The sequence below is a fragment of the Neodothiora populina genome, assembly GCF_041146345.1.
Source record: "Neodothiora populina strain CPC 39397 chromosome Unknown canker_contig_7, whole genome shotgun sequence".
NCBI lineage: Eukaryota > Fungi > Ascomycota > Dothideomycetes > Dothideales > Dothioraceae > Neodothiora > Neodothiora populina.
In genome coordinates, this window is record NW_027191415.1 from 188113 (window position 1) to 214940 (window position 26828).

Consider the following 26828-nt stretch of genomic DNA (forward strand, 5'->3'; position numbering starts at 1 on the left):
TAATTACGGATGTAAATTGTTTCGAAGAAGACATTGGCGGAGGATAACATCTGTGCGACAACAAGAGTGTCCCATTCATTTGATTTCCTTGCTTGCTTTCTCTTTTTACATTTCATTCCTCTCTCCCACCATTCTAAAGTGAAGAAGCCGTCATCGTCGCAACACCCAACATGACGCTGAAAGATCTCCTCCACAAGCACAAACAGCTCCAAGAGACGGCGACAGCCACGACAGCCTCATCGTCGGCAAATCACCCCGCCAGAGGATCTACAGATGACACAACGCGCCCTTCTTCGGACAAATCCAGTGCTGGGCCTGATCTGCGTCCCCGATCATTCGATGTCGACAATACCATTCCTATCCCCGAATTTACATTTCTGAGAACGACGACACACGACGAGGAGGTCATCAAGCCGCCTCATTACCCCGAGGATGACCATGATCACGCTAAAGGCGCAAAGAGCACCTTGGTGGAAAAGAGTCCCGAGAAGCAGAAGAAGAGAAGGAGTCTGTTCAGGAGCAGGAGTGGCACTCTCCCCTCGCGCTCACCCAGCACGCAATCGTTGAACAGCGTCAAGAGCGAGAATGGAATTCATACGGATGCGAATGTGCCGCCTCCACTGCCTCCTCAAGGCTCTGATGTTCTGGTCACTCCCACGCGACCAGAGGCTAAGCGCAAACTGTCTGAGCGACTACATCTTTCTAAGAGCCCGGCGCATACGCGACCAGAAGAGCTATCTCCAAACTTACCCAACGACCTAGGCGACGCGCCAGAGCCTGCACCCGCACCATCAGAAGGACCCGACGCGAGAGGCAAAGTCAAGGAGTATGAGACCAAGCAGGTTCGAGCACGGAGAGAAGACTTGTGGGAGCGACGCGCTTGCAAATTGGCTGCACATTTACATGTTCCCACTGCTGGTCCCTGGGGCATGTCGGGCACTCCAGAGCGAAAGAAGCGAGGCAGTTTCATCGACGAGAAAGAAGAAGTCAATATCCAACAGGCAATCATACTACACGAGTCCGGCGAGCTGGACCGTTCCACCGCCATATTCGGTCGCCTGGCAGATCCCAGGGGAGCGAACAACCCGCTCAGTCAGGTTCTGTATGGACTCGCGCTGCGACATGGCTGGGGTGTTGAACCCTCCGCCGAGACCGCCGTTCTCTATCTCTCGCTCGCCGCACGTACCTCTGCTCAGATACAACAAATGTCGTCGACGGGAGGGGAAGCAAGAGGCGAATTGATCCTCGCCATGTTCGAGCTTGGCAATTGCTATCGATTCGGCTGGGGATGCAAGGTCGACAAAGTCGCCGCCAGAGTCTTTTACGAGGTGGCTGCGAACTTGGGCGATCCGGATGCGCTTGAAGAGATCGCTTGGTGCTTAATGGAAGGATTTGGCGGTCCCAAAGACAAGGTCAGTGCAAGTTGCCTCTCTCATTGTTTTCACATTGTCTTTTTCGCGTTTTCTTTTCGCACGTTTTGTTCAGCTCGCGTTGGATGTCAAACTCTCATTTTGTGCTGCTTCCTATCCTATAAGCTGCCAAGGAACCAAGATCAGGAGGTTGGGAGAGCCTGTTCCTTCCTCCGTCGGGCATCTGTGCAGCTTGGCGTCTTCGTCACCGCTCCGACCAACGGCGGTAAAGAGGGTTGCGACTGGCGCAAACACCTTCCCTTCCTCACATCCTGGCCTGGTATCGTCGTCCTGTCGGAATGAAGCCGCTCTCTAGCACGCGAAATCTCGGGCAGCAATCCAGCAGCCTGATATATTCTTTGACCGCCAGTATTCCGTCCTCCTTGCATTCAGCTCGTGACTTCAAGGAGATGACATTTGCGAAACCTGGTCCGGCACCTGAATCCGACCTTCCCCTACTCGTGCGATCTCTTCCATGCCTGGCTGCAAGCCCGTGTGCCATGGCCTCGGTGACGTTTCTTGTTGCAGATGCGCGCAAGGAAGAAGCTGCTGACCACGGGCCTCGCCTTTTCTTTCTTCTTACTTTTGACTTTTCCTATTCTTGAACGCATTGCTTCGCTTTGCTTTGCTTTGCGTTTGCGCGCGCACTTTCTTTCGATTATTTACTTGGTCTAAGCGAACCGAAGTCATCATGCTGATTTGCTCTACCTTACAGCTACGTGCTGCCCAGTATTATCGTTTAGCAGAATGCGCGGGAAGGAAGCGGGTCGGCGAAAGTTGGTATGTTCACGTGGTTTCTTTTACTGTTCTTCACTTTACCCGCTACTTGACCCGCAATTCGCTCCCTCGTGTCCTACAATCCACCTCATTGGTGGTCGACATTCCTCGGAGCATTTCTTACTCACTACGGCTGCACCGCCTCATGAGCTATCTTTGAGCCGACCTTCGCGCTTGGGAAAGCGTCCCTGCAGCGGCTTCCGGCGGCTTTGATCTCTCTCGTTCTTATTTGCCAGCCGAAACCTCGCAACAAGCCAAGCTCAGACGGCACCGCTTTCGACCTGCACCTCTTGCGCGTTTCCGAAGCGAGCCTCACTGCACTTCATACAAACATGCATGCATGATACAGTAGAGTCGTGACGAAGCTCCAAAGTGCACTTGCGTGTGTGCCTGCCTTGGTCTCGGGTGAGCTAAGAGCCGTCCGGGAACAGTTCCAATTCGACTATTACTCGATCCGACTACTTTTGATTCCGACGTTTCAGAACGGATTACCCAATGATGTGGTCTTCTGCTAATTACTCGCTCTTCGGCCTCGTTCTAACCGGCTGGGTCACTTTCGGATGCACCTTTGACGCTTATCATACATATACGGGGAATCCAGTCAGGCTGACTTTTGCTTAATACAGGATCTGGAAGGACAAGTACAATATACCGCTTCCATCGAGCTAATGAGACCGCGATTCGGGCATCATGACTTTTGACACAAGCAACGAATATTCGAACATGGTAGATGAATGACCCTTTTTCTTTCTAAAATGATGACCGCGGAGGACCTAGCGTTCCAATATGACCGAAACCCTCTAGCTCATGACGTCCTTTTCTGATGCTTCCCAATGCTTGCAAGCTAGCGCGTTACACGCTAGAAAGAGCTACGAGGACCCTCCCTTGCGTGCCTTTTTTCCCGGTGCCGAGATACGAACAAGCCTGGCCATCCCACGAGAGTAAGCCTCATGCCATACCGGAAGCAGGTCTACAAACCCCTAAAACAGCATTTGGCATAACGACCAAGCCACCTATCATTGGGCTTTTGCCTTTACAACCCAACATAGTGCCCACATAGTACCTACGACGCATTTCGGGGCGCGCGCATCCAAGAAGAGAAGCCCTTGCATGCTTATCGCTGTTCAGTCAACCACTCTCGACCGCACATCGCCTGGAGCTAGACAGCTTGCGATTTCTGCACGTATCATACCATTGTATTGATGCCATACCTCCATACCCCACGGGGCAAGTCGAAGATATTCCGCGGACGACGCCAAGTCGTCCCAGCCATCTGCCCTAATATCAAGCTGGAGTTCAAGGTACTCGAAAACACGCACACTAGACGTTCTGTATAGCATACTTCCGCGGCGATGTTTTACTTCTTGCCAGTCTGTTCTGTTTGTGCATGCACGCATACATCACTCTTACCTCCCTCCACTTAGGCCTCGCTCGGTAAAAGCGATACAGAACCGACGCAAGAGTCCCTCTGCATCGCAGCGTACAGGAAAGGAACCTGATCACCTCTTTCCGGTTGCCTTTTGTTGTCGTCGTGTCCATCACTATCAGGTAGACAGCCAACCGAATAGCTAGCTAGCCGGCTGATTTAGCTACGATACGTAGGGCAGACAGAATTGATAGTCTTCGCTTCGCCTCTCCACGTGCATGACATGTATGTATGATGTGTACCTGTATGTCTAAGTGTACCTTAAGCAACAATGTCTAGCATAGCATATCATAGTCTATAACGCATGACTCACTCGATGACAGCCCTTTGATACACAGAACAGTTTCTCCAGTCTGCCTTTCATTATAGCGTAAGTAGTCTCGGCTGCATGTACGTACGTGATGTGTCATATCATTCGCTAGCGAGCGAGCCAGTTGGTAGAGAATGGACTTCCTTATCGTGGTTCTCTATCGATGTGCGTGAGCTTCCTCAGCTAGCTATGAGTGAAGTCCACACGCATGAGAATGCAAGTACCGTCGTTGTGCTTTGCGACTTGGTTTATCGATTTACTGGACTTTTCGTGTACATGGTAAATGCACTCATAAAGATCGAGGTTTCAATCAGTTCAGAGTAGTCATGAGCCCAAGAAGAAGAAGAAGTTTCATTAACTCTGTTGTTTCCAAGAGAAAAGATTCAACCTATCGTTATCATTGTTGATCCTGCCATGATCAAGAAAGCAAAAAGGTGTCATGGTTCATTATAATCGTGTCATGAACAGAAGAAAGAAGAAAAAAAAAAGGAGAAACAAGAACAACTTCTCGTCGTCAATCTTCGATCGTAGCCCCTCCCGCCCTCGCCCAACTCTCTCAGAGTCAGTCATCATTTCAACATCAACAATAACACGAATGTAACCAACGCTTTCTCAATAATACTTGAGCAAAACAACATGAAAAATGAAAACAAGAGCAGAAAAAGACGAATATGTGATCACTAATTATCAGATCATGAAGTCATTATTGAAGAGAAAAAGAAAAAGGGAAGAAAGAGGCAAATTCGAATAGTATGTAGCAAGATTGTAGAAAACAATTCGTCAAGGACAGAATCGAATGTTCGTCGTGAGACCTTTGCCCGCTAATAGAAAGAAAAGAAAAAAGAGGCAACGCAGACCACCGTTTACATGAAGCAAAAACGGTTGGCCGCTCCAGTAAGACTGACAAAAGTCCTCGCTTGCTCTTCGGAGAAGAGACAAGGCAGATAAGAAACAAAAGTCATCTCATGTCGAGATCTTGGCATCGTGAAGAAAGAAGAAAAGTAGATTGTATTGGTCGCTCCATGAGTTGTTGTAGCAAAATGGTGATTGCATCATGTGCCATGATCGTTAATGTCATTCCTATCGTAATAATCGGGGATTCCGAAATTTGAAAAGATAAAAAGGTGTAAATGAGTGTGTCGAAGTTTCTTGGGAGGGGAAATTGGTTCAAAGGCTCCGTCCATCATGTCGTTATACAAAAGGAAAAGAAGAGATAACAAAGGGGAGATCCGCCGTTCTGCTGGAACAATGTATCTGTCGAAAATGTGTGGGTCGCGCTGCGACTCCATCTGATACAGATGGAGCCGTCGCTATGCTCAACTTCTTGACATGTAGTCATTGTTGGATTTGTTGTCTAGGTTGTTGTTGTTGCCAGTGCTGGAAGTCGTGGCTTGGGCTCTGCTGTCTTGGACGGCTTGCTTGAACTGCTTGATGACGTGCTCAGGCACTTGGTCCCACAATAGAGACCTTGTGTAGACGTCTGCTGTACTGCCCTTGGCAAGACTATCCTGTCGCATGTTGCCGAGAATATCGGCAAGATTGCGTCTACCTGGACGGGAGACAGGCTTTGCGGACTGCTCAGGAGACGGACCAGGTTGGGTAAGCGAGTTGTACTGTTCTGGGGTCAACATCGAGGTCTGTTCAGCCAGCTGACGTCTGGTAGGGCTTGTCAAGTGTCGGTGCATGTCGGCGATGGAGTTGCTTTCCGGCATGTTGGACTGCCAAGCTGTCATCAGACTGGTAGGATCGGTGAAGTCCATAGTGTACTGGCTGGGCTTGTTGGGGACATCGGTCTTTACGTCTTGAAGCAGGTTCGTAAGAACAGTGTCCGAGACTGCGCGAACATTCTCAGGCATGCAGGGAATGACCTGGGGCTTCGACGAGGCGGAGTTGGCTGCGACGAAAGCACCACAGAGCAGAAGCATGAACAAAACCCCATTCGGGATTTGGTTGTCAGCGTCACTCCCCTTGGCCTTCTCGGTAAGTACAGAGTCGGGTAGCAGTTTGGAAGGTTGAATGGTCGCCTCGGATGCTACACACTCGCCGATCATCTCCCAATCGTGCTCCGGATTGAACATTCTGAAAGGTTTGTCCCATTCAGGAGCGTTGAGACTGAAATGATCCAGGTCCGAGTTGAGATCGGTGTAGCCTGTACTGCTCGGAGCTGCAGACATTGCAGGGGCAGGAGAATGGATTCTATCTTCCAAGAAGGCAATCTTCTGTCGAAGAGCTGTCGTGAGCTGGGTGTGCTGGATTACCATGTTCTCTTTCTCTTGGCGCATCCCCTCCATGGCAACTTCAGCTTCACGTAGACTGCGTTCGAGGTACTGCTTTGTCTGCACTTCGTTCTCATAGCGATGTGCATAATCCCGGACGTCAGACTGCAAGTTGCTGATGACGCTGTTGAGTCCATTGACCTTGACCTCTAGGTCTTCGGTGTGCTTCTTCTTGCGTTGACGTGAAGCAAGTCTGATTGGAAAGGTCAGTATTTATGATGGTCAGTAGGCAGGGAAATACATACGCAGCCTCCCTATTTCGCAACAGTCTTTTCTGCCCTTTCAGTTCTTTCAGAAGCTGTTCGTCATTCTCGGCTGCCATCAGCTCCTCGATCACGGGAACGGTCCTCCCATCCGGAATGTCAATCTTGGCATTCTTTTTCCGGACTCCATCACCCCTGCGCTTCTCCATTGTCTTGGGAGAACTGTTGATGCGCAAGTGCGTCGGAAAAGCACGGCCTTCCTTCTCCAACGACCGCAGGGCCTCCCAGTCTTCATGTGAATGAGGAGACATGGGTGTCTGGACCTGTGCATTGGCCTTGAACGTTTGCTCGCGTTGGATAGGAGTGAACGTCGGAGGACTCGTGAGAGGCTGGACATGCCCACCATTTGAGAACTGCGTCGTCTCAAACTTCTGGGGCAGGCCATCAAACACAGAAGAAGCACTGATGTTCGAGTGATCGATTAGATAACCTCCAGAGTGGTAGTACTGACTCGAGTCATGTGGCATGAACGTGCCACCGTCATAGCGAAAAGCTTGATTCGGCATGGCATTGACATGATCGTTGCCGCCATGTGACATGAACTTGGACTCCCAGCCTGGCAGACTACCCGAAGGCGAGAGTACACCTATGCTGGTCGCAAAGGAGTCTTTGCGATATTGCGCATGACTATCCCCATGGGACATGATCTGGGGCTCTGAAGTGGGGGATTGCAGTGGCTGATTTTGCAAGTTGGTATCGTGGTAGGCTAGTTGTTGGTCGTCATGATTCGTGTCGTTAGTGCTGTTAAGATCAAATTCAAATTGTCGTTGTTGATTTTGCTGGTATGCCATGGTGGAGTTCTTGTATGCACCAAGGCTCAGCGAATGGCGGTGTAGAACGGCTAGCTCCGGGATTCCTGGCGGTGGCAACGACTTTAGTGACCAAGTGATATGATAGCGAAGGGAATCGGGGATTTAGTTTTTATATGGGTAGAGTGGGTGGTTTCTTGGAATAGAAAGATAAATGAACGTGCGGATCGGGGGGGGTGGGAGCAGAAATAAAGAACGGTCAAGGATGATTGTGGGATTGTTGATACTTTAGAGTTATCAAACGAGTAAGAGCGAAGTGGAAAGCAAAGTCAAGGTCAAGCGATGGCACGGCTCAGGTGCTCATATGCACTTCCGCTCGCGGGCCGTGTATATAGTCACAGACTGCAAACAGTAAGGTAAGCAGAAGAGAGAGAGGTCCATACAAGTGTCGCGCAAGCAACATCGGGCAGAATCCCAGGTGACTCGCGTGGCGGCTTCACGAGCTGTCCTGGCTGGATTAGAACATGAGTGACGCAGAAGCCACGAGGGGCATGAGCTCGGCATGTTCTGTAAAAAGTCTGATCCTTCGCGATGACAAGCACATGCTTCTGGACGGAGTTTCCCTTGTCACCTTTGGGCAGAGATGCAGCACAGTGCTTGTGGGGCTTGCAAACAAGTGGTCGGTGGATGCGCGCGAAGTAATGGGCCCTGCAGCCTCAGCCACCACCCCGCAAGACGAATCTGTCCCGAGACCACCCTCTTCGAGGACCATAGCGTGCTGTGATTTGCCAAGGGCTATGCTATTGAGATCGATGTCACTGCAAGCACCTGCATACCGCATGTAGGCGATCCAGCCCAAGACGGCATCTGTTTGAGGTGTGTGTGTGGTTGGCTCTCTATATCTACTGGAGAGCACAGCTGACCAGAAGGATCCTATCAGCAGTAAAGCCACCATAAGCGAGGGACAGATTCCCTCATGAGTTGGGCCTCAGTATCAGAGTCGAGGCAGTGGAGGACTCGCAATTTGCTCTGACCAAGCATAAACAGTAGACCTCTGACTCCTCTAGAGTGAAACGATGGCTTGTCATGACTGATTTCAGACGACGGAGCCACTGCAGTCAAGAAATCCATTAAGTCGAAGGGTTTCACGATTGCTTCGATAGGTGGGTCCTGTCATTCGCACGGCCCCTTTGCCGGAGCGGGCCTCTCGTCCCGACGCGTCTTCCGTTGATCCTGTCGATACGGAACAGAACCTGAACTTTTTGTTGATACCTTAATCAGGGAGATCTTACCCTACTATAAGGCTACAGTCATTTTTCCTCCTCCCTTTTCGGTCTGGTACGACTTGTTGTCGATGCCCAACAGCTCTTGATTGAGAACAGCCAAGGAGAGCGTCATCATGTTTATTTACCCATTTTGTCAATATTAATGTACTTCCGATGACGATTTGTCCCGTTCTGGCTATCAATTGGTCCGATTGCTGTAATCTATCACGCGTGATAGAGCAAGATCCCATCCATGCTTTACCCGCCTCGAGACGGCATTCAGGCCGAGTTTGCTTCATGTCGGACTTTGTAGACTTCCGTCAATAGCCTGTCAGGCTGCCAAATCTTGCTGCAGTAATCAGGCAAACAACTTGGCTAAACGACACTCGCAACACACGTACGCAAGTGGGCGTGGACGACTGGAGTTGCCATACATCCAATATGTGAGATCTCCGAGCACAGTCACCTTGTCGACGATGGATCCCGTTGTTTTCCTCTGCCCACCGGCGTTAATGCAACAGAGCTCGGCTTGACTCTTTAAGTGAGCGACAACGCTATCTGCAAATGCTCTATTCGCGCTTGTTTCCCGAAAGTGGCCCGGAGCACCGTCTTATGCCATTCGCAAACCTCATCCAGTAGCGTATAGCTACAACAACCATCTGCGACGGCTTGTATGTGGTTTGCGGCTAGATATATTACTAATCGGGGCAACGAGCGCACGAATCGATTATATACCAATAACCGACGATCAAACTCAGCCACGGGCCAAGTCAACCAGGAGCACATACCAGCCTTTCTACGGTAACTGTCAAGCGCCGGCTTGTTGACAAAGATAGTCGTCTGAGTTTTGACGATGGCCTCGCGCCAACGTTGCGACGGCTTGGTCTTCAAGTTGCGGCTAGACCGACTTCCGTTGCTTATCTGATTTCAATCCGTCTCGACATCTCGAGTGAAGAGAAGATCACTCCCTCAGCTGCGTTAAGACGACTAGGCACGGTCCGCACGACTCAGCACGGCGAGAGTGTCTGCCATTTGACCAGGCTCCGTTTTCGTCCATGATTGCACGTTAAAGAAAAAAATTCATTGAATGTTCCTAAAGATAGTGGTTCCGCTAGGTGTAAGTGAAGGTCCTAGATCAGCCCATAGTAACGAATATCCGACAGCAGAAAAATTTACGACGAGTCGCAAAGTCCCCCCATTTGCATCGCCACGATCTGGTCACGCGTGTAGGTGTGTGTTTCCATCTTGTCAAGCAGTCCAGCGGTCAAGGCCCCTCTGAGTCACCCTCGAAACTTTGGGAGGCACAACGAAGCCTCACGAATGAATTTTCTCTCCCTTTTGTCTTGGGTCAGAAAGGGAGAACAGGGGGGTGAAATTGATTTCGAGTAGCCAGTGGTTGCACAAAAAAGTAGGCAACTCACATGCAACACACATGCATGCCGGTACACGTGCTCCTGACATCCCCGTGCAAGGATTCTCTACGAGCTGTCATACCACGATTGGATATGCTGTCACATACTCCATCGGGGAGTTTTGATCCAAGTGCACTCGACCCAGCCGGAACATTCTCATATCATACTTTCTACATCATACATACGTTCATCAACGACGAACCTTATGCCAACTTCGCTGGCTTTATTTTCTGTTCTCGCTCCGAATCCAAGTGAGGAGGGAGCAGATCCCCTATCAATCTGTAATTTCTCCTCTTCGCAATATAAGACGTCAGGTAGCATTTTGCGGTGTAGAACTCTTGATCTTGTGATCTAGGAAAAATGCTCATATTTAGAATAAAAAAAAATGACATTTGCTGTTTACGACCGCAGTCTTCGATTGGTATTCAGTTGTCATTTTCGTGTGGAGCATTCCTCAGCGCTTTCGGAACCCGCGTGAATAATCACGTTGTCTTTATATTATTGTACACCGGAACAAATCAAACACCTCCAATCAATTCCAAAGCAAGACTTTCCACAGGAGAGTGACCTTCAATCTGCGAGGCAAAAAATCCCAAAAAGAAAAAGGAAAATGAAAGAAGTGTGGTTGTATGCATACGCCGTGGTACAGCATAGGCAGTAGTAGTCCGTGACAGTCGAAGATTCCGAATCAGCGTTCAATGCTACCTACTGTACTGCACGTCAAAAGACACATTCGCTTCGTTCGCGAGCAGGTAGACTTTGCTTAGTGCACTGCAACACTACAGGGATGAATCCAGTGAAGGCAATAAGACACAGAGATAGCTATACTACCTGACTCTGTTGACAGCGTTACCCTCTTACTCTACTCCATGGCTAAAACTTCGCTTCGTAGACTCTACCAACATTATTATCGAAGACAAAACATAAAGCAAAAGAGCTCTATTACAAACAAGAGAAATGGACAGATCCACCGTTCGTCCATATACTACAACATTAGCGATTCAACATGCTCGCGAATCGTTACTGACAGCATTTTGAACAAATAACAATGTCAGGATCTTAGTTCCACGACATCTTTGCGATATAGATCATAGGACTACTGTCTTCTTCCTCCGGACGTTATAGCATTGCAGCAAACTGTGAGCACACGTGTAAGCATAGTAGTATAACGACAGGTACCCTGGACGTGTTACAACCTGTCCTTGTGCGCTGATAGTTATCCTACTAGTCTCGATCTCAAGAGAAATATCATAAGTTTCAATGCTCCCCTGGTTCTCTCCTAGATATTTACATGACCCATCCTCATACAATCGATGAAGTGTGCGTCCAATATCCCAAAGCCTATCAAGATCTCATCCGACGTCCACTAGCTGTTTTTATTGCGCAGGACAACTCTTTTAAGTGGATTTCGTTACCGTGAATATCTACTATCAAGCAATGTCTTTCGTATTCGGAGGCATGAACACCATGACTCCGCCGCCTCTTCGTGTTTGCAATTTCCCTCATCAGCGGCTCCGTTCCTACCATTATCATTATGATGATCATGGTCGACAGCAGCAGCTGCATCCCCAGCCATCAGAGTTCATCATCGACGCCAACGAGTGGGAATGGTCCGCTTTGCTCGAGCATAGATTTTTGGTATCCACAGCACCTCGGAGCGGATTGACGACTGTGATTGGCAATCCCAGAGAAGAGGAGATTGGTGGGGTTGAGAGGCTTGACAGTTCAGGCGCGGGATATCAGTCTTCGCATCTGCCATTCCTCCTGTTCGGAGTCGAGGATCCAGAGTTCAAAGCGCGTGTGTTGTCGCCTGACGGCAGGCCCTTTACTTGGGGGTGAGCGAGGTGAAGGAGATCGAGCGGTAGTTCATGGCCTGTCTTTGCTGTAGACTATCGCTGTCGGGACGCAGGGTTTCATATCGGGCGCAACAGTAGGCAAAACAAAATAGGAGATCAGAGACAGTGTTCACTTCGTCGACTCTTGCTTTGAGAGGCGCTAGAGACGCCTAGTCCGTTTCAGAAATTGTGATGTTTTTTGTTTATACTAAGATCGTGTCGGTTTCCCTTGTGGTATATGTATTGACGCCCCGTGCCTGTGGCTGTGGCTGTGGTGTTTGTTTCAATCAAGCCAAGCCTTCCCTCCTTCCTCTCCTGAGCTCAGCCGTCTCAAAGAAACCGGACGATTCAGCTCACCAACCCTATGCGCTGACCGGCGCAATTCCTGCTTGCCCACAATATATGCAGTACGTAAAAAGAAAGGAAGGAGCGCGCCGCTCCACTGCTAGAACTCCGTGATGGAAAAAAAATGCATCGAAAGCTCTCTCTTCTAATGATGAAAGAAGGATATGAGAAAGGGTAGACAGAAAGACAAAAAACCATGCATCAAGCGTCATCCATCTTAACATCCTCAAAGTCATCGCCTTCGCCCTCCGACTCGTCATCTTCATCAAAGTCTTCCTCGACGGCAGCCTCTTCCTTGACCGGCTGCAGATCGGTGCCCAGGCTGCGTTCGTATTCGGGGTTCAGACGGTACTGCATGGTGAAGGGACCTTGACGGATAAGAGTAGCGATCTTCTCCACGACGCTCTTGATGTAGGCTTCGGGCTGATGCAGGCGCTGCTTGAGTGCACGCAAAGACCAGTATCTGAACTCCTTGAAGCACTGGTTGAGATTGTCGAGCAAGTCTTCCTGGGAGATACGGACGGCCTTCTCGGTCTGCTTCTTCTTGACGGGTTTGCCGTGAGCGGCGGCGGTGGTGAATGCGGAGAATCTGTTGCTAGCAATAATGGATGGATGCATGGATCGATCGACGCCGGTGGCGAAGTTGGTCTGGCGCTTGGGAGCAAACATGGCTTTGAAGCGAGCGTCGGTCAAGCGACGGTATTCCTCGTTCTCGACAGCGGTGACGGTGACCTCGTTGAGTACTTGGCCTGCGAGAGACACTTGTTCTGGAAAAGGCAGGGAGTATTAGTGATACGAGGAGCGAAGATGCATAGTAGGAGACACAGAGGGAGCCGGGAGACGTACTAGGAATAGCAGAAGAGTATCGTTTGTTCTTATTTATGCGATGAGCCTCATCCCTATTGGCCTGGCGGTCCTCCTTTCTGAAGACGCGGTTTGGTCGCCATGACTTGAATCCAGGCTGGTCCTTCTCGGAGAAGACCACGGTGTTGTTGTACGAAGAGCGATTGACGGTTATATCGTACTTTTTAGGAACAGAAGCATGTTGACCACCAGGCAGGTCGTGCAAGACCAGCTTGACCTTCGAGCCATGCTTCTCATCATACACGCGCAACTTTCCAATCTCAAACTCTTCATCGTCGGCCACTTGCGACCAGGCTTCCCACAACCACTTGGGCAGCTTGGCTAACCAGACGTCCCTGGGCGGATCCTGGATTTGCAACTCTCCATCTTCGTCTCCGTCGACGTACTTGTCTTCTTCATCCTCGTACAGCTCCGGGTCACGCTTGATGGACACGCCATCTTCCGTCTTGATTCCGTTGCTGGCCATGGTCCGGGAACAAGAAATCAACAGCTACAGGTGCAGCTGGGTGAGTTGACGGGGACGAGAAAGGCGCAAACTGCTTCAGAGGCAGAGGGAGATAGCGTAATACCCCGACACTGTATGGAGAAGGCACACAGTCCCTTTGTCAAGATGCGGGAATCACGATTGCAGAATGCGGAAGTCGACGCTCGGACCTTCCTGATCTGAGGATACCCCAGAGTTCTTGGCAGTGACGCACCTGTGTGAAGCATAAGCCACAAGCACGAGCCAGTGGTGTCTACTACGGAGGACTTGTGTTGTATACCTTACCTTACGGTGCGTCAAGCATCGCCCAGGCGTCAAGGTAGATTCAGTCCGAAGCAAGCGCCTCTCTGTCGTTGCGCCAATCAGTCATCGCACATCATGGCCACCGCAGCTCCCTCGGCACATGTCACAGACAGACTACTGGCTCTGGAAGATGCCCCCGCCTCCAAGAGACAAGCGGGTTATGAAGAGCTCCTCGACAAGATCATCTCCACTTCGCCTCCTGAACAACTCGCCGCAGACTTGATCGCCTATGCGGAATCCATCCTTGGTGACAATGTCGGCATCGTGGCTTCGAGACCATTGTTGGCCTCCTTTGTCGACAGGTTCCGGACAGTCAGCGACTCGGAGGTAAAGATCGAAGTGGGAAATGCGGCCATCAGCGCCATCGCACCTAAAGTCGTCAGCTATGAAGCACAAGACACGGCTCTGAAGCTCATAGTTGCCGATGCATACGAGGCCAATGAAGACTACACCGGCTCCGCCAAGACTCTCCAGACTGTTGTCCTCGATTCGTCGCAGAAAGCCGTCAGCGACAATGAGAAGGCTGACATCTGGATCCGCATCACTCGCTGCTATCTCGAAGAAGACGATCCGACCAACGCCTTGGCCTACCTGAACAGAGTCAAGAACGTCATTCACTCTGTCACGGATTCAGCCCTGCGCATTCAGTTCCAGGCCTCTCAAGCACGCATTTCCGATTCTCGCCGCAACTTTCTCGACGCCTCGACCTCCTACCTCAATCTGAGTAATGAGCCTGCTATCGATGAGGAGGACAGGTTGCAGTCTTTGTCTGCCGCCATCATTTGCGCTGTGTTGGCACCAGCAGGACCCAAAAGAGGAAAACAGTTGGCCAGATTGTACAAGGACGACAGGGCGAGCCAGGTCGAGGAGTATGGTATTCTCGAAAAGATCTTCCTCGATCGTGTTCTCGACCAGGATGAGATTAAAGCCTTTGGTCAGAAGTTACGACCTCATCAGATGGCCAAGACTGCCGATGGCAGTACCGTCCTCGACAAAGCTGTCCTTGAACACAATTTGCTCGGAGTTTCGCGCCTCTATTCGAACATTGGCTTCTCCCATCTAGGTGAACTGCTCGGCGTCGATCCCGAGCGAGCTGAAGGCTACGCCAGAGCGATGATCGAGCAGGGTCGTCTGGCCGGCTACATGGATCAGATCGACGAGCTCATCTACTTCGAGCCTGAGAGTTCTGGAGAAAAGGGCGGTGCTTCTGCCAGTGCCATCGGATCCAAGGATTTGAGACAATGGGACGGCAATGTGCAAGGGCTTACTGAGGAGGTCGAGAAAGTAACGACCATGATCCAGCAGCAACATCCCGAATTTTATGCTCAGCACATGGTGCATTGAATGTCAACATGAGGCGGTAATGCTATTTTCATGTCTTTAGGTATCAGGGGCATAGCGGGAGGCGTACGGCGTTGTGAGTGATAGATCATTGCTCTTGTAGATAAGGTTCTCGTGCCACTCGAAATGGGAGAGCGGAACGGTCGCGGTTTTGCTTTTGTAGCACCCCTTCTGTAGTTTAGTAGGAAAAAGGAGTACAGTCATGTGGCTGCAGATTGCAACAAATCCCCATCCTCGACATGAGCTTCTCCGGTCCAGCACGCTCGATCCCGTTATCGCCGCTGCCTCCACTCCTGTCAATGTCCCAATGTACCATACAAAGTATCACGCATCCGCCGCGCGATAACCCATCTTTCCTCCCAAGACATCGGACACATATTCATGCAACAGTATGTTTTACAACACTTTGTCAACTCGCAGCCTTGGCTGGGAGCCCACACGAAATGCTAGTCCTTGACAAGCATAGCCATCACCGCCACCGATGCTTGGACTTACTCACGACATCTACTGTACAATCGCAACTCAACCATCCACCGCTATCACCCTAGCAAGACATGTAGGTTCTTCAAGCAGGCTACTGTTGCGGTATGCTGCGGTCTTTGCATGGACTGACTCGATATACTCGCAATCCATCGCCCTTCCTTTGCCGGCATCCTTTCTCATCACTCACGGGATGAGAATCCTCGCTCTATCGCTATTCAGCCAGCTATCCTGGTAGATCCGGTACTCCCTATGACTCTGCGTGGACAGCCTGAAATGACCAAGGTCGATCCAGGTTGCAACAAACCGCAGAGAGCGGCTGCAATAAGCTTCCCTTAAAAACTTCCACAACTAACTTCCAGGACGTGTATAAGATGCTGCTGCGGCATCAGTGTTACTCTCGGTATCAGCTTACTCTGCATTCACTCTGCACTCACATTGATCACAGCATCCGAGAACAAAGTTCTATCGTGACTGCACCAATACACTCTAAAGTCAATCCCAGAGGCCGCCTGCCTCATCTTGAGCATTTGAGGAACCCCCATACTCTTCTGGAGCAACTCATTTGGACCGAGAAGACATAGCTCTCCATCATCCTGCCTCGATCTACACCATACTCACAAGGCTCCCCTAACCAGCATAAACGAACCATTTCTCCAAAATGCCGATCTACATCCCCGCAGGATTCTCGCCTTCTCAGGCTCTTCAACTCGAAGACCTCCCCGACGAGGTTACAATTACTTTCGCAAAGATAATGCACGACATCGACAGAGCCGGGCCCCTCCCTTTCGACGCTCTCCCTGTCACTTCCCCCGGCCCATTACAACAGGTCCCGGCTGTGACCATCGACAGCGAGCCGCCAGAACCGCTGCCTCAGACACCCAGGCAGAGAAGCAAGGCATTGACATCCCTCGACAAGAGCTTTATGAAGCTCAATGAACCTACTCGGCCCGAGAAGTGCTATGCCTCGTGGTGCCCTCCTGCTCCCCCCGCCTCTACCCTTCCTATACCTCCCGCGAGAATGCTGCAACAGCTCGTGGATTCGAAGGCTGCTGCAGCCAGGACCTCGGAGTATCGGGATAAGCTCCCTGGTCTGTCTGAGTGTCCCGAACTGGAAGACAGCAGCAGTGATACTGAGTCTTCGCCATCTTTACCCGCTTTAGAGATGTCAAGCCAGGGAGACCAGTCCATCACTCTACTTGATATGGAGAGTGAAGATGATACCGAAAATGCCATCAACGCACTGCTGAACAAATTGGACGATAAAGCCTTGTCTGAAGAGGAGAAGATATGGGCGCTGTTTGCCGACAAGGATATCTGGTGTGGTGTGTAAAATGCTGGTCGGGGTTGTATTACCTTCAGTCTGCTGAGGAACACTTTTTGGAGAAAGGGATATTTGAGAAAGGAATGGTTTTTCGCATTGGATAACTTGATGAATAAAATGAACATAAGTCGTAAAGCTGCCACGCTATCTGTTGTATGAGGTGATTTGAAAAATGATTTGCTGCAGTACGTGGAACAATGACAAAAGAGTCACGTTGATGTCGTTTGTTTACTGAACGCACAGCGATGCCATCACACAATCCAACTACGAAAATATACATACAAGAAACAAATCTACAGGAAATATAAAGACTGCTCTATACTAATTTGAATTGAAACCATGTAACATATACAGACAATCAACTAAGTCCTCGATAGTCAAAGAAACGAAAGGCGTGGGACGAATGTATGATTGGAGAGAGAGGGGACAGTGTTGCCCTCCTGCTTCTTGACTTGCGCACGGATCCATTCATACATGATTATTTATTCCTTCACTTTTCGTATTTACACCTTGCTTGTAGATGCTGTCTCTGATACAAATGGAAAAGTGGATAACTTCAAGCGCTTCCCAATGGGAGGTGTAGGAATACTGTTGGAGGTAGACTGGTACTTTAGAGTTATATCACTAGTCAGAGCGGTTATACGCAGAGCGCAACTGGCGTCAATTCTCGAGTACGCGACGATTACGAGATTTATTGGATCAGGGCACAATATGATATAATCTTGGAGATACCAAATAGCGGAAGTGGAAGACTGTATGATATTTGTGTCATGATCTTCGGCACGGAGGGTTTATAATAGAACAAGAGCCTGGGCGGCTGTGGTAGTAATATCCGAAGCCGTGGACAGTGTTGCCGTCGCGCCGCGCGGACTTGGGCGATTGTCTTGCATTTACTCTCGGTACACCCTATGATCATATCGCTAGATCTGACAGACATGCAGTATAGGAGTCACCATTGCCTAAACTATTGAGCAGGGCAATTATTTTGCCTGCAATCGCAAGAGAATTGCTGGATACGCGAATAAGATGCACCTTGCATCTCATGCAATTATACTTCTGTAGCCATTATCGCATTACCTTGGCGCAACACTGTCAATAATCAAGCATTGTTCGCATCAGGATATCGTCTACGGACAACATCGTGAACACGTTACTGCAGTGCTAGTCAGATCAGCACAACCAGTATCGTGAGACAATGAAACAATGAAACCATGGAACCTAATCTGCCGCAGACCCACGTGGGCTGTAGCGCCACGCTAATGCAAGACGGTTTCCTGTCAAATGTCAAAAAACACTCTTTTGACCTCACGTCTTCGTGCGATGGAATTCCTGTACGTCTGATGTCTTCTGATCATGCCTTCTTGGGTTTTTGAGATGGGAATTATGGCTGCCTGAACTCTTGGTGTGGTGTTTTGAGGTTGGCTGTACACTTTGCTCCTCAATTTTGCCAAGGATACCGTTGCTGTCGCTGTCGCTAGTGGTGATGACGATCTGACATGGTGGTGGTAACCACCGTCGGGTACGCTCGCGAAGGCGATAATGCATGGAGCTGGTGGAAGTATGTATTGAGACCCCTTGAGATACCTTGAGACGGTCGTAGGTGCTATCATCGCTGTAAAGTATAGTGGTAGTTCTGCTTCGTTGTGGCGTTCAGAGAAGACGAGAGGGAAGGCGCGACTTGGATTACCCGTTGCGTTGCCAAAGAGATGCTTGAATTGATAAGGTATGTTTCCATTGATATTCATGACTACCTAGCCTTACATTGTAGGTTTTGTCAATTGCTTTCTTGCAGTCTTTGTTTGCTCAGGGTATGGTTTTTTGCTTTGCTCTGCGTTTGTCTTGCTTTTTCATTTTTCGATCATGTCCATTGCGCTTTCGTCTACCTACCCAAATTCAGTCAGGGCCACACTCTCGTATTGAAGCTACCTCAATACATCGACCACTTCTACCATGTCATGCTTTCACAGATTTCAAAACATCACAACATGCACCACCATTTCGATCTAAAAGAGAAGGATACCTGAGGACCTGGCACTCCCGACTACTCGTCAACACGGACCACTATGGCGCCAACCCATCTCTACATCATCTTGACGTCCTGGTATACAACCCCAATTTACGGATGACATGCATCTTATCGCACACTCTCGACAATATATGATCTGGCATCATGCTCAAGAGTAACGATGATTGCAGCGGACTCAGCATATCGTCGTCGTCGTCGTCGCTGCCCTGAATACACTTTCTCCTTACGCCGCACGACCCTTCGCCTCTGCCAGCTCTGACCGACGCCGTCGCCCGACGTCGCTGCGTACGAATTATGACAGGCTCCTGGCGTATGGATGAGTGAATCGATGCTGGTTGGTCGCCGGACCTCCGACAAAAGCCAAGGGTGCCTTCTAACCAATTCAAGTCGTGCAAGGACCGTTGCTGAAAGTTACTGTGGCGCAACGGAATTCCAGCCTCGCGACGCCCGAAGATGAATCGCAACACCACTCGATCAACTGTAGGATACTCTCAATGGAACTCAGCACATAATACTCGCCACATCTCGGAATATATATCCCAACTCCATCCCAAAATTGTTTCCTCACTCCTGCACAAGGCGCCGCTTCCGTACGTCCCACTCGGTTCCAAAGCCTGTATCCTGTGTCGCGCATCGCTCAAACTCCGACTCCGTCTACCGCAGCTAACCTGTTCAAGTTGTTGTTGTTGTTGTTGTTGTTGTCGTCGAGTCCGCGATCTCGCAAACCCATATATATTCAAATTCTCCTTCTCTTCTTCCTCCTTTCTCTCCTCAACCACGCGGCATTTACACAGTAAGTCCCGCACCCATTTTTCGCCGCCACCTTGCCACAAACCTGCTCAGCACATGCACTGCATCTCTCTGCACCTCTTCGTCCTTGTCAGCGCACATACTCTCATGCAGTGCGGTCGTCGTCCTTTGAGACGCGTCTTTTCTGCCTCTGTTGTTGTGTCGTTGCCTCGCGACTTGTCCTCCCTCACGCACTCATGCTACCTCTACACATGCACTACCACTGCAGCTGATCACACGTCCTGTCCTTCCTGCACATGCACATGCCCATTTGCCTCCAGAAAGAAAGAAAGCACATCTCCTGTCACATTTTCAGATTCATCAGCAAAAGAAAAACAAAACATCCTCTTTCCACACATGCATATCCTACACCCATACATCCACATGCCTTCTACACACGCTACCTCTTGCATCTCATCTACCTGCCTTGACAAGTCGCTTCAAGTCGCTGTCGCTCCCGTCGCGTCTTGTTGTTGCTGTCGATCATGGCGGTTGTTTTTGCACGTTGACGCGTGAACCCGTCCTCCTCATCCCCATCTACCCTCATCTTCCCTCATACTCATCATCCATCCCTCGACCTTCACCATCATCTGCCACCTTCATCATCTCCTGTCATCATCCACTCTCTTCCTCCACTCTCTTCATCCACTCTCTTCATCCACTCTCTTCATCCTTTCTCTTCATCCATTCTCTTCATCCACTCTCTTCATCCACTCTCTTCATCCTTTCTCTTCATCCATTCTCTTCCTCCACTCTCTTCATCCACTCTCTTCATCCTTTCTCTTCATCCATTCTCTTCCTCCACTCTCTTCATCCACTCTCTTCATCCTTTCTCTTCATCCATTCTCTTCCTCCACTCTCTTCATCCACTCTCTTCATCCACTCTCTTCATCCACTCTCTTCGTTCTCAATCACCATTCTCATGGCTGATGTATTCTCTCAATAGAATTCTATTCGTCACTCGGTATCACGTTATCCAAAACACTCAAAACTTCCATTACTCTCAAAGGTATTTTTTCTAAAATGCCTTACCTCACCAACTACTCCGTTGCTCCGCAGCCTCAGATGCTGCCCTCTCGCATCCCTGTCCGGGCCGTCCAAGGCTCAAACAACAACAAAAACAAAAACAACAACAACAACACCACCACCACCATCATCAGTAGCCGCAAGGCTTCCGATGTCAAGGGCTCGAGGATCCCTCGAGCCATCGCCAAGGTCAAGAAGCTTGCCAAAGCTTCGAAGGCCGCGGTGAAGAAGGTCCCTGGCTACCTGAAGGCCACCAAAGTAAGTTTTATTTCATTCATCTATCTACTCTTCTTCCTCTTCTTCTCATTGATCTCAATACTGATTTTCTCAATACAGACCTCTGCAAAGCGAGCTGCCACTCGCATTGCTTGCGTTGGAAAGCCTTCACAGGCACCCAAGGAGGCTCCCAGACAGCCTCTGGTTTCACGAGTTGCTATTGCAGCTCAGAACCAAGCTGCTGCGGCAGCCAAAATGGTTCGACCGGCACCTGAGCCGGTGGAGAAGGGTAAGTCAGCGTCTCATTTGCCTGCCTTCTGTCCTCTGCCATCCTGTCCTCTGCCCTCCTATCCTTTGCCCCATCGTATGTCCATAGCTGACTTGTGTCCAGACGTGGTTCTGGAACCTGCAGAGGTTGCCGAGCCTGCAGCGCTCATGGAGCCTGCTGAGCTCACCACCGACGAGACCGTGAAGCCGTTCGGTTCTTGTGTCGGAGACGCCAAAGCCCTTGAGATCTCCACCTGGGTCGATCTTGTGGCAGGTACCGAGCTTTGTTTGGAGCAAGGCTCAATGCTTGCTGGGGAAAGCTTTTCTGGGTATGTCATCTCTGCCTTTGCCTTGCTCTTTGACGCGCCTTGCTGATTTCTCGACCAGTCTGTCCGGCTCCTTTCTCAAGGCTCTGGTCATCTCCGCTTCGCCGGAGCCCATGGTGGAGGCCACGCTCCCACTGCCGGAGGAGTCCTTTTCTTGGTGAGTGTTCCATGCCTCTGCTTCTGGTACATTATGCTCACATCTCGTTGCAGCTTGTCGGCTTCTCTCCTCAAGGCGCTGGTTATCCAGCCCCTTGAGCCGTCAGACCAGGTCACTCCTGCTGCCTCGGAGGCTATGGATTACGCTGAGGATGACGCTGAGGCTGGCGACAGCAAAGTGGAGCTTCGCAAGCAGCTCGCAACTTTCGGTCTCTTCCTCGACCCAGAGGACAGGCACTGCATCGATGCACCATCATCTCTCGATGCCGCATCACAGACTGGTGTGCTTCCGCCGTCAAGGATCCCAAGGCGGCATACCGAGAGCAATCTTCGGTCCGCCATGAAGGCAGAATGGAAGGCACGTGCTGGGATCCGGCCTTACCAGCTCTCTCGCATCCCACGGCCACCCCTCGTTCCTCGGACTCGTCCAAAAGATCGCAGGTTCTTCTCCGGTGGCACCTGCATCTCTTCTCTCTTTGAGTCTCTGTGAGTGTGCTTTCTTCTTGGTGATTTTGACTGTGCATCCCACTCCTTCGTTTGACTTTTGGGAAGACCGGTTGGCTTCGATCGTTTGGCTGCGCGGTCAGGGCTGTCACTCATTCTCTTCTCTCTTTTCAACATTCACTATGACATCTCCCGTGACTTCGTAGCCGGCAGTGAGGGTGCTTGGAGTGGTGGATGGGGCTCGCTGTGGTTGGGTTAGGTGCCTTGCATCGAATAGTAAGTCTTCTCTTCTCCTCATCACCTGCTCTATTCACCCCTTACTAACATCTTCAGGCAGACATGAGTATTTGGACTTGGAGTGCAGCAACAACAGGCTTGGGTTTCCTTTGTCGGTGTTGTCCATTGTTTTCTTCTCCTTTTTTCTTTTCATTTTCTTTTCACAATCAGAAAGATATTGGGCAAGATGACCGGTGAAGACGCTTTGCTGCATTTGTGCAATCCTTTTTGTGGGGAGAAGCAAGCCTCAGTATCCGCGACTCGAGCCTCGTACAAAAAAACTTGTAAACATGGTAACAAAATTGTGGAGGCAAAAAATGGGTGGTCTCTGGGCAGTAAGGTCCTCGGTTATCGAGCGTTTTTCTTTTGTTGACTTGCCTGTCATTGGGACCCGGGTATCACGCCTTGTGGATGTGGCAGCTGAAGCAACGGTATTGGTACCTTGGCAATTTTGGTGGTGGTCTTATAAGTACATAGCTTTGTTCTTTTTTTTTTTGTGGCAGGATGGGCGATTGGATGGACTCTTACCTGATCTTGCTGCATTCGGAGGGTCATGATGGGTAGGGATATCAAGAGGGAGGATACTCGTCGTATCTTCAGGGCTCGGTGGGGGCACTTTTCGTGTCTGCTTTGGGCTCTTCTGGGTATGATCTTGGACTTTCGTTGATAAGAGGAGGACGGTCAGCAATGGGATCCACCTGTACGTTGGTGCTGACTACGAACCTTCCACACTCGATTGTGGGAGAGCCGAGTGATCCTTGTATGTATTTAGATAGTTATTTCACTGATTATTCGTCTAATTGATTTTGTTTCATGGATCATTTCCACCCTTGGGCGCCACTTTTGACAAGTCAATGTTTGAACACGTCTATATACTATAGCGAAGCTAGATCAGTTGATCGAGAACAACAGCTTGAATAGAGCTCCTCCATTGCAGAACCACGTGCATCACTTCATATGAAAATATCAGAGTATTCGACTAATTCGATATTCGAGGTCCCGCGACAAAGATAAGGATATCACAAACTCGTGACCGCCTTCTTTCACGCGGAATAGCGACGCGACACATATAGATTATTCGGCCGAACTACGCTGGTAGAGACTGCGCCCCGAGGGCCAAGTACTCGTCCGGACGCAGAGGTTTGTGTCTGGAGGCTTGCTTTCGCCGGGTCGGGTATGTATCGTAAAGCAAAGTATTTTCATCACGCGGGGCATGTATCGCGGAGGAGCATTCTTATCGTAGAGCAGAGTATGGATATGGTATGGAGACTCGAGAGACGGCTCTATGGATGGCTGGAATTCATGGCTGCCTTTATTTCGCCGAGTGAGTGCGCAAGATCTTGCCTTTGGCTTATACAAGAGGTGAGATTTGTGGACTAGGATTACATGAGTGCAAGAGAATTATAGATAATTCGTTCCAGATGGAGATCGAAGAGATAGATCTACGGATGGCTGGAAGCGAATGCTTTTCTTTGTTTTGGCGAGTTCGAAGGGTGTCCGGTCTGACTCCTTGGAGGGGTGACGATCGTAGGTAAGAAGGCCCTGAGAGATTGTGGGCTGTAGATGAAATTTTTCAGAGGTCAGTACTATGGCAAGTACGAATGACGAGGCGTGAAACGGCGTGGACATGGGGCAGAGCGATGGTAGGCTACTTGGTTGAGCAACCTATTCATACGCTTCAGTGAGCTATGAGTACGACACAGTGATCATCTTCTAGCTGCATTTGAGAATCTATCAACATAGAGAAGATCCGTGAGATATACCGCAGCAAAGCTACAGCGTTGTGTTTAACTAGCTGGCACAACCCAGCTTCAGATTCGGTTTATGACGCATCTGAAACCCGCCTGGTCCACCTGGACTCGACAAATCGCAGCACCGAAACCTGCTATACCTGAGCCCTGAATTGTCGTGTGGTCTGTGCCTTGTTCCCAGGTTACCCCTATTTCGAGGACTACCACGCACACTAGAATTCCTATAGAGCAGCATTGTGATGAGGAATTCCACGGTTCTGTTTTTTTGGTGGTATATAGAATGATTGAAAGGGCCGCTTCTGGAACTGAACGAGTTTGGTACGGCAATGTAAGCGCTGTGTGTTGGGAAGACAGCACAAAGTGGATAATGTGTGTATGGATCGTTGCGTGAGCGAACATCCACTTGGCCATGATGTGGCAGTATCTGCAGGTGGACACGATCATGAAGCAATGATATAGAAGACCAATGTGTCTTCAAGGTCGTAACTACTCGGACACAAGTGACTACAATTCTGGGACCACAGTATATGTCCGCTTTGCCTTGCACAGCAGTCTCCAGCATAACCCGAACAAGATAGATTGTGGAATCACCGGGTTCATTAGTTGTATACATATTACTATTCCTGTTCAAGTATAGTGCCGAGGAGCCATTGACTGCTATATCATCTGTAGCTTGACTACGTAAGGTTCTGCTTGTCCTGGACACGATACAGCACAGAGTCGTGATATTCTTCCCACCCATGTTCAATGTTCTTGTGACTATGAGCCTCCCTCAATATATGTGTAATGAGTCGTCGTCGTCGTTGTTGTTGCTATCGACTCGAGCTATACATATCCGAATATAACGATATCAACGCAATAAGGTATGCTTCCGACATACATGACATGACGTCGAATTTTCTGGACATGATTCTTGCCAAAAGTAGACCTAGCACAATATAGAGCCGCTTATGTATACATGCTCGCACTACGTGTAGTAAATGTAAGAGTGTTACCAGAGACTCACTTCAACAATTCTGAAACTCCATCGTCATCAGACCTCGGCAGCTGCTCTCACTGTATTCACACCCCCAAAGAGGCACAGCGCTATGAGTCTTCCAATTCCTCGACCTCGCCGTCGCTAACCCTTTTACTCGCGGCATGTCGGCAATAGGCATACCGCTGAACCACATACCGCTCATACCCATCACATCACCTGTGGACCGAGGTTCTCCAGTTTGGAAAGCAATGTCGGCAAGAAGTCAAAAAAGCAGCTGCTTCATCACAAGTAAAATGTAGACATACCTGGGCGTCGGGCTTTTCCTGTCTTTCTCTCTCACACATTACTCACGAATTATTTTCTACGCGGCCAAGGTACGTTAGCCACTCTGGCATGTCAATGTCGACCTGCTCTACAATCTACACTGCACTGTCAATGTCCTCTTACCTCTCCATCCTCACTGTCACTGTCTCTGTCGCTGTCGCTGCTGTTGTTGTTGTCGCTCGCGTCTTCACACAGCTTCACGGATCGTTGACTACCTCCACCTCAAGCTCTTGCACCTTCACCTACACATCTTACGCTCTCATCACTCCTGCCCTCTCTCCTGCAGTACCATACCTACTCGTACCCCCATAACATGTCATAACATCGTTGACACCAACATCACTGACTCGGACATACAGATTGGCAGCAACATCAGCATCATTACCATCGACGACAACACGATCAACAAGATCGAGGAAAGTGTAAATTCATTGATCTCTCATCCCCGTCTCATTATCACATCACGTCCATTTCGTATTCCTATCACTAGCACTTCATTTCCCCATCACGTCCCAGCCCATCCACATCGCAAGGGTCTGCCTAGCCTTGCCTGTAGGCTGTTCGTTCCAGTATTCTTCCAAATCCTCGATGGTCTCGTTGTCCTTCGGGTGTCTTCCCTGTTCGTCGAAGACACGCCAGTACGATTCAGGGATGCCGGTGACCTGAGTAAAGGTGCCCTTGCTGATGATGTAGTCTGCCTGTTTCTTGAAGACTGACTTGCTGACGATGTTGTGTCCCCCCGTGAATGGTTTCTCCTCAGATTCAAACTTAAGGCGACTAGGGTGGCCGCGAATGCCTGACTGAACTAAGCCGTTCGCCATCAGACCCACAATCGCGTCGAAGAACACAGCCCAATCCCTGCGTATGGTGTTGTCGCTTGCGGCGTGCATCCAACATGCCTTCTCGTTGTCCTCCCCGCTGCCCCCCTCCCCCATTCTATGACCAGGATGTCTACGACCTCATATCCATGTATACGGCGTCATCTGTATACTCGAGATCCATTGGCGGGACTCCGGTCCCACAACAACCTCACGATGTTGACCGATCGGTCAGGAAGATGGCCAAGGCCGCCAAAGGAGTTTGTAAACAGCTATACAGGAAATTATGTAGCAAGTTGGGAAGGAAGGGTCGCGGAGGTACAGGAGACTCTTGGTTGAGGTGGTTGCGAGTGTGGCATGAGCAGGATCAGGTGAGTGGTAGAGATTCTGTTGTTCTTTCTTTTCTTTCATTTGTTTTGGGTTTCTTTCTTTTTCTTCCCTACCTACATTACTCTCGAACCCATGTCTCTCTTGTCCCTACGTCACTCTCCTCCCTGTGCATCCTCCTTCTCTGTCGTACTTTTTTCCCTGTATCACTCTGCCCTATGCACGTTGCTTCTCTACATC

General features: G+C 49.8%; 4 protein-coding genes across 4 annotated transcripts; 2 read left to right on the top strand and 2 right to left on the bottom strand.

Annotated features, from left to right (window-relative positions):
* Positions 1 to 170: 170 nt before the first annotated feature.
* On the top strand, positions 171 to 2855 carry AAFC00_006150 (uncharacterized protein; the record flags this gene model as incomplete). The annotated part of the gene is made up of 3 exons (XM_069346059.1): positions 171 to 1412; positions 2125 to 2189; positions 2813 to 2855. The coding sequence occupies 3 exons, from the start codon at positions 171 to 173 to the stop codon at positions 2853 to 2855; spliced, it is 1350 nt and encodes a 449-aa protein (XP_069197270.1).
* A 2383-nt stretch (positions 2856 to 5238) lies between these two features.
* AAFC00_006151 (uncharacterized protein) lies at positions 5239 to 7252 on the bottom strand (the record flags this gene model as incomplete). Its single annotated transcript, XM_069346060.1, has 2 exons — positions 5239 to 6391; positions 6444 to 7252. 2 exons carry the CDS (start codon positions 7250 to 7252, stop codon positions 5239 to 5241), a joined length of 1962 nt encoding a protein of 653 aa, XP_069197271.1.
* A 5016-nt stretch (positions 7253 to 12268) lies between these two features.
* Positions 12269 to 13397, bottom strand: AAFC00_006152 (uncharacterized protein; the record flags this gene model as incomplete). The annotated part of the gene is made up of 2 exons (XM_069346061.1): positions 12269 to 12834; positions 12914 to 13397. 2 exons carry the CDS (start codon positions 13395 to 13397, stop codon positions 12269 to 12271), a joined length of 1050 nt encoding a protein of 349 aa, XP_069197272.1.
* Positions 13398 to 13793: 396 nt separating this feature from the next.
* Positions 13794 to 15062, top strand: AAFC00_006153 (uncharacterized protein; the record flags this gene model as incomplete). Its single annotated transcript, XM_069346062.1, has 1 exon — positions 13794 to 15062. The coding sequence occupies one exon, from the start codon at positions 13794 to 13796 to the stop codon at positions 15060 to 15062; it is 1269 nt and encodes a 422-aa protein (XP_069197273.1).
* Positions 15063 to 26828: the final 11766 nt, after the last annotated feature.